The sequence below is a fragment of the Mandrillus leucophaeus genome, unplaced genomic scaffold (genome assembly GCF_000951045.1).
Source record: "Mandrillus leucophaeus isolate KB7577 unplaced genomic scaffold, Mleu.le_1.0 Scaffold76, whole genome shotgun sequence".
In the NCBI taxonomy this organism is placed as follows: domain Eukaryota; kingdom Metazoa; phylum Chordata; class Mammalia; order Primates; family Cercopithecidae; genus Mandrillus; species Mandrillus leucophaeus.
In genome coordinates, this window is record NW_012108252.1 from 5,239,298 (window position 1) to 5,256,262 (window position 16,965).

At 42.4% G+C, this 16,965-nt stretch overlaps 1 protein-coding gene across 3 annotated transcripts in view; it reads left to right on the top strand.

Moving 5' to 3' along the window:
• The first annotated feature begins 12,438 nt into the window (after window positions 1-12,438).
• The window catches only part of PALM2 (paralemmin 2), a 322,636-nt gene continuing 318,109 nt past the window's right edge, over window positions 12,439-16,965 (top strand). The window contains exon 1 of one of the 3 annotated variants that reach the window (XM_011966381.1): window positions 12,439-12,523. In XM_011966381.1, coding sequence (XP_011821771.1) covers window positions 12,519-12,523 — 5 coding nt within the window. In that variant the 5' untranslated portion in view covers window positions 12,439-12,518. The remainder of the gene's footprint in view (window positions 12,524-16,965) is intronic. The other 2 variants (XM_011966382.1, XM_011966379.1) reach the window with 2 other exon arrangements.

The window sequence follows — 16,965 nt, forward strand, 5'->3', positions numbered from 1 at the left end:
CCTCATTCCCCTCCTCTCCACTGATCGGCTCAGAGCCTAGAAAGTGGCATGTCCTGAAACCCTTGACTCCAACAAGCAAACTTGTGTGTGCCCTGAATGCTTTTACTTCCTAACAACTGACACCTTTTAAAGAAGCCCAGCACCTACCTCTTCTAATCCATCATTAAGTAGCCATGGAGTGTATGTAAACTGTGTGACTCTGCAGGAAAGCTATGAAAATTGATGTGGTCTGTGAAATTCAAACCCATCGCAGCTGATCCCTTAAACCAGAGCTGACCCCTTAAACCAAAATGGCCACAGGATCCACCGGATTACTTTAAAATTTTTACTTTCTTGTCATTTTCTAGGGGGAGATTTTATATAAAGATAAAGATTTTTCTTATTTTCCTGGAGAAAATTCAGGGGATCCGGACACACCAGATCTGTCTGTACTCCTGCATGGTGATAGTTGACCGGCCTGAGTAGAGGTACACTGTAGATGGTTTATAGTCTCCTTGTCACCACCGCCATCATTTCCTATGGTACCTCTACCTGGCCCACTTTACTCTTTTAAAATGCCTGACTTCTGTATGCTGAACTCTCAAAACTCATCCCGAATTATCCTGGCCAGGTTGGAGTAAGCTAAGAGAAAATAACTCAGAGGATGAAAAAGGGGTGGGGAGGACTCCAGAACAAAAGTACCTTATTTCAAAATGTTTACGCAGGCTATTCCCCTGCCTGCAGGCCACAGAACCTTAGCCTGATCCTGACTTGGACCTTCTCACCAACCTGGGTTCACTGCCCAGATCTGTGTCAGTGTCACTGGGCGAATATTGGAGGTGGGGGTGGCAGCATCCTCTCTCATTCATTGGAAAGAGGCCAGGGTGTAGTTCATTTTCACAAAACAGCCTTAGAGTTCAGGGACCAAGAATATGGGGAAGCAAGGAGAGAAGCTGCCCTTGTTCCATACCTTCCATGTGCTTCTGCTCCACAAACCTGTGTCCCCAGGGATAGCTGACACATCAGGGGTGGCTGTGAGGGAGACAGCAAGTAGAGTGTGGGAGTGGTACTACACTGTGCCTTTCCCAGGATTTGATCCTCAACCCAGGAGTACCCTCGCTATTTTCATGTTGCAGTAAGTTTGTAGGTCATGTTCACATTTGGCATGCGAACACGAAATCTGATGGGAGTAGTTGGCTGGAGTACAGTTTTTGAGGTTGAAGAGGTCAAGGAACTTTGAAGGAAGGTTTGCATAAGGCATTCACACGGGCGTTTAAGTCAGTGATACGAGGATGATATAGGCAGAAAGAAGAGTTCTTGGAGTGTTGATGAAGGTGGGCAACTGGAAAAGGAGGTGGGAGGGAAAAGTTGATATAATTCACTTGGTTAAAAAGAAGACATTTAAAAGCTTTATCTGAGAATGGAGGTATAACGGGAAGAAGTTGCAACCGGTAGCTAAAAAATGCCTAGCCCAACTGGCTGATCTTTCTAATGATAGAAAGTTTACTACCTGAAAGCCAAGTTATTTCTTATTGGGAGTGACTTACTTAGTTCTCTAGATTAACATATAACAGAAAATGCAATTTGTGAATAACCAGTTGCATTATTTATCTTCCCCCGAGTCCTCAGATACTATAAATTCACAGCTCTCTAGGAGAGTGTATTGCAGAAAATCAAGTTCAATCAATTCCTCAAACATTCCAGACTTCTTTGCACAGCTCTAATGCAAAAAGCTTGAGATATGTCATAGGTCACATGTAGAACACAAGGTAGTCCTAGTCCAGAGGAAAGTGATGATAAGCTGCTGTTCATTTGTTGAGGTCAGGATCCTCTAGTGGCACCTGTGGGCCTCTCTTGATGCTCTGCAGAGCTCAGTTGGTGCTATCGCCTTTCAAACTGAGTCATTTGAGCCGTGAGAATCAGGCTCGATGCCTTTCTCTTATCCACACATTCTGAGTCCTGGCATATTTCTTGATTCTCTTTCCTTTCCATGCCAACTTTCACTGCCCTAATTTAGGATCTCATCGTTGTTTGTCATTGCAGCAGCCTTCTCACTAGCTTTCCTGCCTCCAGTCTTGTGTACACTAAAATTCACTATCTACACTGTACGCCAGTACCTTGTGGACATGACACAGAAGCCATAGCATAAGACTGAGTGGGAGATATGAGGTCCAACCTCCAGATGGTACTTTCCTCTACATCACAATATACCGTCCCAGTTTCCCAGGAGGGAGAAAATCTAAACTACTTGAAATGAGGTAGAACATAAATTATGATTACAGATAAAACCAGCTATGTCAATCATGAAACATGGTTCTATTTGTTCTGTATGTGTCTCAAAAATTTCAAGGAAGTAAAAATTATAAACTAAGAAAGACTGTGAGTATCTCCAGTTATGATAGTCTGCTTGTGATTTAGAGGTGAGCTTAGTTAAGCTTCTACATTCAAAGCCACTTAGTCTCATTTCCAGCGTTAGCTCCAGCCTCATCTTTAACCACTTCCTTCAGGACCACTGCATTGCACAACCCCAGGGGGCACTGTCACACTGTATTTTATGTTAATGGTGCCACTGGAATTGAGCAATCTGTGGTGCTTCTCTGTGCCTCACATCCAAGCAATTGCCAGAAATATGTAGACTTCATCCTACTGATTCTTGTTCCTTGGTCTTTGATTTTGCTGGTCTCTCTTCCATGAGAAAACATTCTCATGACTTTTTTCTAAATTCTTGGACACACAGGCACACAGAGACACACACACACAGACACACACGCAGACACATACACACACACACACACTCTCTCTCTCTCTCTCTTTCTCTCTGTCTTTCCTGATCAAGTATTAAAGTATAGTCTAAGTATCAGCCACTCCAGTAAGTTTTACCTATTTCTCTACTCACCCTCATCTCTGTCATCACTAACAACCTTGAATTGCAATTTTAATCATACATGTAATCAGATGATTTTGATTATATAGATTCATTTAAAATATACATTTATATTTATAGATATATAAAAATATACTTATATTTATATTTATAGATATATAAATATATGTACTTCCCCCACTCAACCCTGAGTTTCTTAGGGGCATGTCTTATGCATCATTGTAGTCCCGTATTCTACTATAGGACCTGACACCATTTTTCCTTTAACCCGGTGCTAACATCCCTCTTGGCAGGTTTCCCAACCTGAAACTGACCCTTTCCCAGAATGAGAGTGACACCATCAACTCCCTTCACTGGAAACCCTGTCCTATCTATAGGGATATGATTTGGTCCTATGGGTTATACATTATACATAATACTTGTTCCCAAACATATTCCCAAAGTCTAGGTTAATTGAGTATTAATACCATAGGTGGAACTTTAACAGTCTAGACCACGTCGTATTGCCTCAAATGTAGTTAAGTTCCTTTTCATAGTTTTCTCCAGCATCAAATGAAGAGAAGACAGATTTGCATGTTTTCCTGCATATTGTGTGTGTGTGTGTGTGTGTGTGTGTGTGTATTCACATGGGTCATGTTCTTGATCCCTTAGCTAGCAACATATACACACAAAACAGATAATACTATACAGGCATAAGGCAGTCAGTGCATGCTTAGAGAAAAAAACATTACTATGGAAACCATCAACTGTAATGACTTCGATTTGATTAAAGAAGCATCTAAGAAAGTACAACTTCTTGGGGTCTGGCTCGGGGAATTTTTTCATTATTTTATTTAACAAATATTTATTGGGTTCCTACTATGTGATAGGTACTATTGTAGGGAACGTGTGAATAAATAAAATTGAAAAATAAATCTTTGCCCCCTCAGGGCTTACATTCGAATGGATCCTTGATTGTATTTATAGAAGATCTTCCACTCACATTTTTCCAACAGCTAAATAACATTCTGCCTTGGGAAAAAACCCCAATTTTCCACTTTCCGAAGGGAGAAATGAGTTTTAACTTTCATATTATCCTCCTCAAAAGAGTTTCCAAAAAAATTTGAGGTCCATCTCTGCCACAGCTGCTTTTCATATTGACCCTTATCCCATGCATGGTGGCTCACGCCTGTAATCACAGCACTTTGGGAGGCCGAGGTGGGCGGATCACAAGGTTGGGAGTTCGAGACCAGCCTGACCAACATGGCAAAACCCTGTCTCTACTAAAAATACAAAAATTAGCCAGGCGTGGTGGCAGCGCCTGTAATCCCAGCTACTCAGGAGGCTGAGGCAGGAGAATTGCTTGTACCCGGAAGGTGGAGGTTGCAGTGAGCCGAGATTGTGCCACTGCAATCCAGTTGGGGCAACAGAGTGAGACTCCATCTCAAAAAAAATTGACATTTAATATTGTATTAGATGAAAGTATCTAACGATGATATACGTAAGCCTCCCTTCAAAGATACCACCAAGTAACCAAATAACTTCTCCATCCTCATGCGGGATAGCGGAGCTGATAGGATTATCCTGAGTTAAGTATTAATGGCCTTATATCAATTAAACATCACCGATGTCTTCTGGCTCTCAGCTTAACCAATGTGCAGCATATCCGGGTGACACCGCACTTGCCTCTCTCTAATGTGTGGTTAAGGGGCAGCTATTTTCCTCGGCAAAGTCCCCTTGGTGAGTCCATGGTGTCACTGGGTTATCTCTGAGAGGTCATTGTTCCTCTTCCATCATAGGTCAGACTTGGCAGTGGTGAAAGAAATGTTCTTGCTACATCTGTACACGCATAATCATGAGCTGTTCTGAACACATACGTCATTTTGTGGATGTGTGAGTGGATTCTCAAAACAAAAAACAAATAGGTCTTTTCAGCTTTCTGAGCTAGAAGAAAACAGTAAGTATGCTGCAACAAAGAGGATGATCCCAGGTCAAGTGCAGAAATTTGTGTTGGGTGTGGGACTAAGTCACCCCCAGGATCCCTCCATCCTCAATAGACTATGATTCCAAGAATTACCCAGAGTCAGAAGCCAATGCTTCCAGTGTCTGGTCTGAGCATGCCCATAAATATATAGAGAAATCAATAGAAAGACCGTGAAGGGGAGAGATCAATTTTGCCCATGTTTAACCAAAGAAAAGACCAATTTACATTTTCCCAACATCCTGTCACAATCTATAGGCCACTTTTACCTAACATCTGCAGAATTACAAGAGACCATTTGAGTGACGTATTTCAGAGAGAACTTATTAGTGGTAGAAGAATGAGACATGAAGGCTAACAGTGACTCCGTGATATTAACTCCAGCCCTATAACCAGGTGGGAAGTCTACAGATTAACAAAACTCCATCCACTATTTATTTACTTGTTGAGACAGGGTCATGCTCTGTTGTCCAGGCTGGATGACAGTCACGTCAAGTACTCCAGTAATGTCAGGTAGATGAGAAGACTGCTTGTTTTTATATTTTAATTATCAATTTGATGGTTTGCTTTTGGTTTGTTAATATATTTATATTATAAAGTATTATAAATTTACTTATTTATTGTAACAGGGTCTTGCTCTGTCATCCAAGCTGCAGCGTAATGGTTCTATCATAGCTCACTTCAGTCTCAAACTCCTGGACTCAAACAATCCTCCTGCTTCAGCCTCCTGAAGTGCTGGGATTGTAAGCATGAGCCACTGTGCCTGGAACCATGCATTATTGAATTACACCCTCTGACTCCCCTCCACCTTACAGAGCTAGATGAACAAATACCTAATTTCAGTTAGAGATGTTTCTTTTCTACACGTCTCTAACAGTAACATTATGTACATGATAATATAAAAAGGCAAAACAGTACATGGTATAAAATGTAAAAAAGTACAGGAAGCTCCATAGGACATAATACTTCCTACTGTAGGAAATCCACTAATACCTAGTAGATGAGAAGACTGATTGTTTTTATATTTTGATTATCAGTCTAGTGGTTTACTTTTGGTTTGTTAATACATCGGAAGGCTGCTTTGAGCTTGACAGTGGTTGTGCTGGTTTTTATTCCCGTCATCCTCAGATAGACATTTTAAATTATAGTAATATGTCCATTCATCCAACACTGACAAGGAACAAGAATGCCACTTGAACATGGAAATGAATACATTTTCCAAACAACTAAATTTTAGCCTAGTCAAATTGGAAATATTAAGAGCCTAATCTGAATGGAAAATTGCGACAGCCTGTTTGGTTAATGTTCTCGGGAACTACTGAGATATGCAAGGCTGTGTATTCCACTTTTATTTTATTTTTATTTTATTTTATTTTTTTTTTGAGACGGAGTCTCCACTTTTAAACAACCTTCACACATGTTGAAGAATGGTCCAGAACTGACGTTTTGGTGGCTGTTGTTGCCTTGTGTGCATTTTCACAGTTTTCTTCCTTGTAGTGGTTACTGCCTGAAGTATCACTTTTCCTGTTTTTCTCCAACTCCTTCTCATGTGTGTTTCTATTTTTAGTAAACCAGAAAATCATTTAACCAAACATACTAAGTGTTATATCTAGTCATATATAGAGTTTTGTTTGTTTTGAATCAGGGAACACTGAGATTGTGGTAAGAGGTGTGGACCCTCTTCTCTATCCCCTACCTCCTCCTAAGCCATAATTCTGTCTATAATCCCAGCCAGATCCCTGATGCCCATCCATAGCCCCCAGTTTAAGAATTTCTGTTCTAGCATGGATATTCTTTAAAGAACTAAAAATAGAACTTCCATTCCATCCAGCAATGCCACTACTCGGTAACTATTTGAAGGAAAATAAGTCACTATATGAAAAAGACACATGCACACACATGTTTATAGCAGCACAATTCACAATTGCAAAGATATAGAACTAACCTAGGTGCCCATCAACCAAAGAAAATATGGTGTATATATACACCATGAAATATTACTCAACCACAAAAAGGGACAAAATAATGTATTTTGCAGCAACTTGGATGGAGCTAGAGGCCATTATTCTAAGTGAAGTAACTCAGGAATGGAAAACCAAATATTGTATGTTCTCGCTTATAAGTGGAAGCTCAGCTATCAGGACGCAAAGGCATAAGAATGATATAATGTACTTTGGGAACTTGAGGGGGAAGGTTGGGAGGGAGGTGAGGGATAAAAGACTACATATTGGGTGTAGTGTACACTGGGTGATAGGTGCACTAAAATCTCTGAAATCACCATTAAAGAATTTATCCATGTAACCAAAAACCACCTGTACCCCCAAAACTATTAAAAAATTTTTATGAAAGTGTTTCTATTGTAAAGCTCATGCATTTTACTTATGTGAAATCCCATTAGGTTTTGCTGTACAAGGTAACTTGTTCTTTGATAGATCAAGAGGTTGAACACTTCAGTTCTGTTGATGAATTTGACTCTTACTACTATGACTTGAACAAGTTTTTAACTACTCTAAACTTAAGTTTTTTTAATCTATAAAATGATGATAATAAATAACTGTCCTATAGGATCATTGCAGGATGAATATAAAACAACATATAGGCAAGGAAGTTGCAAATTTGAGACAAGTAGAACTTAGCCCAAGGTCCATGGACAAGGGATGGGCTTCAGAGCATCAGCAAACGCCCTGATATTCCCAGCAAAATGTAGGTTTGTGCCACCTGTGTGTTTTTCATCAGACGTTTATGACCTCAAGAGAGTAAGAATAAGTGCTTCTAGCATGGACTTTGTGATATCATTGTTTTGCTTATTTCCCAATTCTAAACTACATTTCAGATAGGAAGAGCTGTTAATTTACTGACTTCCAGGTAGGAGAGGCATTAATATGTACTTGGTGTGCAAAGGGTCCTCAGTGAACTCAGCTTAATGACTTAACTATGATTTCATTAACCAGTTAATGAATTAACTATTAGAGAATGTGTACCAATGTATCTGCATAGTCATGTACTCTGCTACTTTGTAGCTGATATGGTCTGGATGTGTGTCCCCTCCAAATCTCATGTTAATATGTGATCCCTAGTGTTGGAGGTGGGGCCTAGTGGGAGATATTGGATCATGGAGGTGGATCCCTCATGAACGGCTTAGAGACATTTCCTTGGTGATGAGTGAGTTCTTGCTCTGTTAGTTCATGTGATATCTGGTTGTTTAAAAGAGTCTGGGACCGCTACTCTCTCTTGTTCCCTCTCTCTTGCTCCCACTCTCACCATGTGATATACTGGCTCCCCATTTGCTTTCTACCACAAGTGTCAGCTTCCTGAGACCTCACTAGGAGCAGATGCCAGCATCATGCTTCCTGTACAGTCTGTAGAACTGTGACCCCAAATAAGCCTCTTTTCTTGATAAATTACCCAATCTCAGGTATTCCTTTATAGCAATGCAAATAGACTAACACAGTTAGTGATAACATATAGTTCACAAATGGACTAATGGATATAGATAACTATGCTATATTTACCAACATAATCTATATTATTTTCAGTAAATAGATTACTTGGGCTAACATTCTTACTTCATTAATGCAAATAAACAAATTGGTCTTCTCAGTGTCTTTTACCTGTACTGGTTTCCTTTCTTCAAAGGGATATCATGAAGATAAATAAAGATATAGCTATTAAAATGTTTGAAATTTCAGGGAAAATTGCAGTGTAATGAGGATGATGATGAGGATTAGCTAATTAGAGTTATTGTTTATTAAGTATCTACTAAGTACCAGACTCTGTTCTAGGCATTTAATACACTTTGTGTTTAATTTTCAAAACAACCTTTAAAGATAGGTATTATTGCCCTCATTTTATATGTAAAGAAACCTGAGACTTAGGTTAAGTAATAGGTCCAAGTTCACAAAACTAGTAAATGTAAAGCTGGAATTTTAATCAAAGTCTGTTTGACTCTACAGTCTGTTATTTTTTTCCTACCGTTAATATGGCAGAAAATATATTTGTGACTCTTAATAAGGAATAACCCAGCCCTATCAAATGAATTTTTCTTATTTTCCTATTGCATTTGAAAATTGTAATAGTCAGTCTATTAACTTTAAAAAACTTAGGATGTACCTAAAACTCAATTTAACCTTTATATTAAAGTTAAGAAATACCCTTGAAAGGTTTCAGGCAAGGGGATGATATGATCAGATTAGTGTTTTTGGAAGTTTGCTCTGGCTGTAGTGTTGAATGGGTTGGCACGGGATGTGACTGGGGGCAAGGAGGCCAAGATGGAGGCTGTTTCAACAATAGCAATGGGGTTGGAGGAAGTGAATGGGCATGATGACTATTTAGAGGATAGCCTGGATAAGTCTTGTTCATTGACTGGATATGGGAGGTCAGGATGGTTAGAAATCAAGACAGACACCCAGATTTTTGAGTGAGGTCTTATATCCTTTCTGGTATTAGGATAAGGGGCAGGTTATTAGGGAGAGATTTACAGGTGAAAATGACAAGTGCTTCTGGGACAGACTGGGTTTGAGGTATTTGTGAAGATGTTACAATGACCTTTGGGTATCGGTTTTGAAATTTAAGAGCATGATCTGGGCTACAAACTTAGTTTTGGAAGTCAGCATCATATTGGTGGTTAAGCCATAGAAGTAGATGAAATTGCTCAGGAAGGGTATGTATAGTGAGAAATGAAGAGAGTTTAGGTAAGAATCTTACAGAACACCAAGATTTAAGAGATAAGTAGATGGCATAGCTAGAGGTGTGGTACTGTATTGTCACAGAAGACTCTTTCAAGATGGAAGGGATGACCCTAAATACTTACCCAAAGAGAACACATTTATTCACATAAAGACCTGTACATGAATGTTTATAGCAGTTTTATTTCATAATTGCCATAAACTGAAAACAACAAATATCCCTCAAGTGGTGAATGGATAGACAAATTGTGGTGCATCTGTACAACTGAAAGCTATACTTATCAATGAAAAGGACCTACCCACCTATACACACAACATGGATGGATCTCAAAAGCATTTGCAATGTGAAAGAAATTGAACATGAAAGGCTATATACTGTCTGATACCATTTATATGATATTCTAGAAAAAGCAAAATCTCTGAGAACAGAGATGAGACCAGTGGTTGCCAGAGGCTGGAGATAGGAGGAGTGGATCGACTATGAAGGGACTTAAAAGAACTGTTTGGGGGTGATGGTCATGTAATATATTGACTATGGTGGCAGTTACATGATAGCATAATGTATCTAAACTCATAGGCCTGTACACCTACAAAGGGTGAATTCCACTGCATATAAATTATACCTGAATAAACCTGACTTCAAGTAAAAAACCAAAAACAAAAGGGAGCTGTAAAAATGTTCAACACAGCTTAAAAATGACATAAGAAGAGGACTGAGACATGTCCATTTGGCATTGGGGACTTTACAGGGAGCAGTGGCAATGGCATGGGGGAGGCAGAAGCCAGAATGCTAAGCATTGAGGAGAATGGCAAAGATTACTGGTTGTCTGTCCCCCATACCCATTTTCCCCTTCTTACATGGGAATGGAGGCCTCAACTTTTGGATAGGCTCATGACTATGCAGAGTAAAGACTGCTTTGTCTAGTCTCACTGGAAACTGAATGTAGCCATATGACTGAATTCTGGCCACAGAGATGTAAGTGTCCTGAGGCAGCTTCTGGGAGCCTTTCTTAAGAGGCAGTTGGCATGCTTCCTTTACTTATTTTTCTTTCCTCTTTTCACATTTATGTTGGCTGGAATGCAGACATAAGGGCTACAGCCAGAGCAGCCAACTTGGACTGTGAAACAATTTTAGGAAAGGAGACCACATATGACAGAGCAACGTTTTGTAGGAGCCTGCATCTCTTTGCTCTTTCAGGAGTCGAGCTCATAAACTGGCCCAGGACAGCTTATCTCTGATCTTTTAAAAGACAGAAAAGCACATCTTTTTCCTGTTTAAGCCTCTTAATTATTCACACATGAACTTAATCCTATATGCAACTGGAAAGGGACATGGATTGGGGGGAGGGTTTTATGATCTCCAAATTCACATCCAATTTCTCTGTGAAGGGATACCTGGAGTTGATCCAGAGTCTCCTTCCACAAAACAGCTTTTTGAATCTTCACTGGGTTTGACTTTGCAGCTCACTCTCCAGAGGAAAAGGAGGAGCAGTGAATCCACTGAGAACATTTTGCACGGTTCTCTTTCCAGCCCCTTGACATGTGGAGCTGTCTCCCATCTAGAGTCACCATACAGGCTGTTGGCTGGCCAGAAAGCCCTAGCCCTGTGGCTTGCGTATCTGAGTCCTCTCCCCTTTCAGTCCCAGTCCCTCAGGAAAGCTTTCCCTGAACATCTACCTACGCACATCCACTCCTCTTTTATTCTCCATCAAAGCATTTTTTAAAAGCACATCTTTAGTAAGACATAATTCATAGACCACAAAATTCACCCAGAGTGTATAATTCAATAGCTTTCAGTGTGTTCAGTTGCACAAGCATCACCAGAAATTAATTCTAGAACATTCATCACAGCATCTTATTACTTAATTTTTATAGCAATATTTTCAGCCTGTGACGATATGTTTATTTTTGTCTTTATCTGTGCTTTGCCTTTCTACTTTAACCCGTGAGCTCCTGCAGGGCAGAGACTGTGATGGCTATGCCTATGCTTGGTGCTGCGTTTTCAGCACCTGGCAAACACCAACTCACAAAGGGACCCACCTGCAAGATACAAGAAAAGCCTGAAGCTGTCCCATCGACTCTTCATTGTAGCAGGTGCAGGACACCTGGATGAGAACTAGGTTCTTGCTCTGGAAACCGTTAGGAGTAGAGGATTCTCAGAGGGGGTGGAGGCAGGGAATACGTACTCCAGGTGGCTTATTACTGCGGGGCCAGGGCCGTGGTAATTTGGGAAAACATAGTCAATATAGCTATTGTTTTCAAATAACAGACTAGGGAAACAGACCCTGGACAATATCTCCCTGGCAGGCGGGAACACGCAGAATTTGGAGTGAAACGGAAAGGGGCGTGGGGTCACCAAGGTGGTGAAACGCCGCATTAAGGCGCTGCAAGACAGCTGGAGTTTTGCTTGGGAAACTCACAGGGATCTCGCCGGGCCGGCACAATGGCGTTTCCGAACCCATGCCCAGCCCACTGGGGGCAGTCCTTGCTGCTTGCAGAGGCCAGACGCTTCTTGCAACTTCTAAGCGGCGAGAGCTGCCACCTTGCCAATGACTCACTCGTTTCCCTATGCCCTTTGGGCTGTGCCACCCGCCGCAGCCTCTCTGCTCCCCCACCCACCCTTCTACCCAGGCTCCGCGCCGCTCCGTCAGTCCCAGGGGAGCCGCCAGCGCACCTGGCGCCTAGGGCGCGCAGCGCTGCTAGCTGGTGGCCACCTCACCCGACGCGCAGCTGCCAGCGCGCTCCCTCCCTGAAACCCTGAAGTGGGGTGGCTTGTCTAGCGCCCAGTGAACAACATTATCCAATTGCTTCCCGTTTTATTCGCAGGCTGGGAGCTGAGAGAGCCTGAGCATTCACTTTCAACCCTCCAGGGGAGGAGGGGGTGCGGGCGGGGAGAGGAGACGACTCCCAGCTCCACCTCGCGCTCAGCGCGGCCAGAGCACTCGGCTCCGGGAGAGGCGAGCAGCGCCGGTGAGCCCCGCAGCAGCGCGCCCGGCCGCCTAGCCCCGCGATGGAGTGAGTATCCCCGCGCCGCGCCGGCCGCTGCCCTCCTCTCGGCATGTTGCCATGGTGACCGCGGCAGCAGGCAGATCCCGCTCGGGTCCACGTCCAGGATGGGTGTTTAATTTCAGCCCCATGTGTACGCCTGGTGTTTCTATAGCAGCCGCCGCGGCGGCAGGAGGCAAGGGGTAGGAACCCCGGGTGGCGTGGTTTTTGCGGCTGCCCCTTGGCCAGCAGTGCCTGGGGGGCGAGTGAGGGGAGTAGATGATGTTGCTAAGGACGGAGGCACGTTCTAGGCTTTCCCATCCCTGCCCCAAGCTTCCGCTTATCGGGGAGTTGGCCGCAATAGCCATGACTTCCGATTCCTAACCATGTCAGCATTATTGGACTGCAGTTAAAAAAAGAGGGAGGGGGTCACTGCGGATCGGAAGCAAACGCGGTTCGGTGTGAAGCGTGTAATGGAAGAATGATGAGTTAGTGGGTAGTATGAGCCAGGGCTGCAATGTCCTGGCTACTAGAAACCATCAGAAGACCCAAAAGAATTGATTTGTTCCTGGGGTATTGGAGAAATAAGACAGAAACATATTGGCGGCAGCCCAGAGTGGAATTACAACGTTTGGCACCGTGGACACGGCATGGATGGGTGGGGAAGAGAGGGCATGAAGACAAGAGGCGTTAACCAGAAGAGGCATAATAAAGGGCTCCGGTTGTGGGTCTGGTCTCGCATGCCTCTTTTCTCTGTGTTTGCATCCTTGCACTGCTTTTTGGACACTCTCTCGAGCTGCTGCCGCAGCAGGGCCGCTCTGACAGGCGACAGCCAGCCGCTCCAAGGAAGGGTCATTTTCTGAGCCAGCTATTAGATCCCGCTCACTTGGTCAGCTTCTCCTCTTCCATTCTCTTCCCACACTACTCCTTGACATTGAGGCCGTCTGAAATCATATTTCAAGTTAGAGATAAAGTCATGTTTTCAGACATCAGGACCTTCATGCCAAACCCAAGAAACCCTAGATGCAGCCTTTATCCCTCTACATATCTGATTGTGTAGATGCAATTTAATCCTCAGGAAGGCTGCTAAAGCAGAAGTGAGAGATGGTGTGGCATTGTAGGAGTCAGGAGTCATGGATTTCAGGCCCCACCTAGCCTGATACTGGTGTTAGTGATCTCCTACTCCAGTAATTGAATGTCTCTGAGCCTCAGTTTCCCTATCTCTGCAATGGAAACAAAGATGTTCCTTACTCACTTTGAAGCATTGTTGAGAGGATCATGTAATATTTGTATCTCTTCCAAAGGGCTTTGTAAATTGTAAGATATGTACAAATTTAAGGTATAGTGTCACGATTAAGAGCTAGGCTCTGGAGTCAGATTGGCTGGTCTGGGCCTTCCGACACTTTGCTGAATGACATTAATCTCCCTGGGCCTCATTTTTCCCATCTGCAAAATGGGAATAATAATAGTAACTATTTCATGTACTTTTTGTGAACATTAAAGAAGTTAATGCATGTAAGTTGATACATATACATATAAGGTTCTTAGAGCCTGGCATAAAGTAAGCTCAATCAATGTCATCTATTATCTATTAATATTATCTATTATTATTAGGTTGATGCAACAGTAATTGCAATTTTTGCCATTACTTTCAATGGCAAAACCCAAAAATTACTGTTGCACCAGCCTAATACTACAGTCTACAGCATTTCATGGGATTTCGGATTGGCACCAAGCTATTTTTTGTTTTAGATAGGGTCTCACTCTGTCACCCAGCCTGGAGTGCAATGGTGCTGTCATGGCTCACTGCAGTGTTGACTTCCTGGGCTCAAACAAGCCTCCCACCTCAGCCTCCTGATGGGACTACAGGCATGTACAACCATGCCCAGCTAATTTTTAATTTTTCATAGAGACAGGATTGCCCTATGTTGCTCAGGCTAGTCTTGAACTCCTGGAATCAAGCAATCCCCCTGCCCTGGCCTTGCTGGGGATTAGGTGTGAGCCACCACGCTCAGTCTTTTTTTTTTTTTTTTTTTTAATTTATAAAGAAATACATGGTGTGGTGGTTCATGGCTGCAAGCTCAGAGCTTTCAGGACAGAGGTGTTAGGAACTCTTGATGAGCCCAGGAGTTCGAGGAAGCACTGAGCTATAATTGCATCACTGCACTGGGTGACAGAGCAAAACCTCGTCTCAAAAAAAGAAAGAAGGAAGGAAGGAAGGAAGGATGGAAGGAAGGAAGGAAGGGAGGAAGGGAGGGAAGCAAGGAAGGGAGAGACAATGCCTGAAGGGCAATTGAAAATAACATAATTCCGAAGATACCACTGTAGATGTCAGAACCAGCAAGAAGCCACAGCAGGCTTGGGTATACAGAGCAGATTCGGCCTGATGCACAGTTCATTCTTGTTCTTCACTGTCATTTTCTTAGGCATGGAGACTGTCCTTTACAAGAGACTGAACATAGATCTAGTCATCTCACGGGGTAGGGCTAAATGAGAGCCTGCTTGTTTGCCAAGGCAGCAACTTTCATCTTTATGTTCTCACATGAATAATCTAATATTTGATGTATTTCTCCCAGACTTAGCACTTGGGTACTCAATAACTGGAACAGCACACAGGACTGATAAGTTTACAAAGGTCCTCAGCTCTTTCCCACATTCCCTCTGAGTCCTCTGGCTAAGGTTTCCTTCCAGGTGTGCTAAGTTCACACCTGGAACTCCTTGTGAACAAAGACCTTCCTCATCACATTCTTTTGGCTCCACAGGATCCAAATTGCTGCCTCAATTAGCCTCCTTCTCCCTAATCAACTTGGCCTCGGCTTTCCCATTCCCAAGTGACATTCCAAAGTTCTCACTTCTTGGTTAACCTTTCCAATTTCCAACTCTGTTTTCTGCCCTAATTCCTTGGCTTCCTTAATGTATTAGGCCGTTCCTGCATTGTTATAAAGAAATACTTGAGACTGGGTAATTTATAAAGAAAAGAGTTTTAATTGGCTGATGATTCTGTAGGCTGTATAGAAAGTGTGGTACAGGAGTCAGCTCAGCTTCCAGTGAGTCCTCAGGAAGCTTTCAGTCATGGAGAAAGGTGAAGCAGAAGCCTGGCAAGTTGTATGGTGGGAGCAGGAGCAAGAGCGGGGTGGGGGTGGGCGGGGGCAGTGTCACAGACTTTAAACAACCAGATCTCAGGAGAACTTATTCACTATTGCGAGTGAGCACCAAGGCCCCATCCCCAGGATTCACCCCCAGGACTGAAACACCTCCCACCAGGCCCCATGTACAACACTGGGGATTAAATCTCAATGTGATACCTGGAGGGGGACATCCAATCTATATCACTTGATATAATGAGCTTTTTCATCTCTCTTTTTTCCCTTTTAGAATATCACCTTTTCCTGTCCCTCCTTGGGTCTCACAACATTTCCCTTGTACCAAATACTGCCCCTTCCCTTCAATCTAAACACTACTCAAATTTCATCCTAGGTAGGAAAGCCCACTTTGAATATGAGTGAAATAGGGACTCCATTCCTCTTACTTTCTGTAACCAACTTATAGTTATAAACATTTATTAAAAGAGGGAATAAAATTCACTTCTTTTATGTTTTATTTTAACCGACAAATATTTGTTGAGATACTTGTTGGCTCACCGGTCAAAAAAACAGTCATGATTCTCATTGTCTGATGACAGATCGATGTTAAATCAGTAAACACATGTGTGTGTATACTGATTAAATTTCTCCTTAGAAAGGGGTTTTTCTTTTCTATCACATTGTCAGGCTGCAAATTTTCTGAACTTTTATGCTTTGCTTACCTTATAAAACTGAATGCCTTTAGCAGCACCCAAGTTACCTCTTGAATACGTTGCTGCTTAGGAATTTCTTCCACCACATGGCCTAAATAATTTCTCTCAAGTTCAAAGTTCCATAAATCTCTAGGGTAAGGGAAAAATGCTGCCAGTTTCTTTGCTAAAACATAAAAAGAGTCACCTTTGCTCCAGTTCCTAACAAATTTTTCATTTCCATCTGAGACCTCCTCAGCCTGGATTTCATTGTCCATATCATTATCAGCATTTTGGTCAAGGACATTCAGCAAGTCTCTAGGGAGTTCCAAACTTTCCCACATTTTTCCTATCTTCTTCTGAGCCCTCTGAACTGTTTCAACCTCTGCCTGTTACCCAATTTCAAAGTTGCTTCCACATTTTCAACTATTTTTTTAAGCAGCACCCCACTCTAGTGGCACCAATGTACTGTATTAGTCCATTTTCATGCTGCTGATTAAGACATACCTGAGACTGGGCAGTTTACAAAGGAAAGTGGTTTAATGGCAAACTTACAGTTCCAAGTGACTGGAGAAGCCTCACAATCATGGCGGAAGGCAAGGAGGAGCAAGTCACATCTTATGTGGATGTCAGCAGGCAGAAAGAGAGTTTGTGCAGAGAAACTTCCATTTTAAAAACCACCAGGTCTCATGAGACCCAT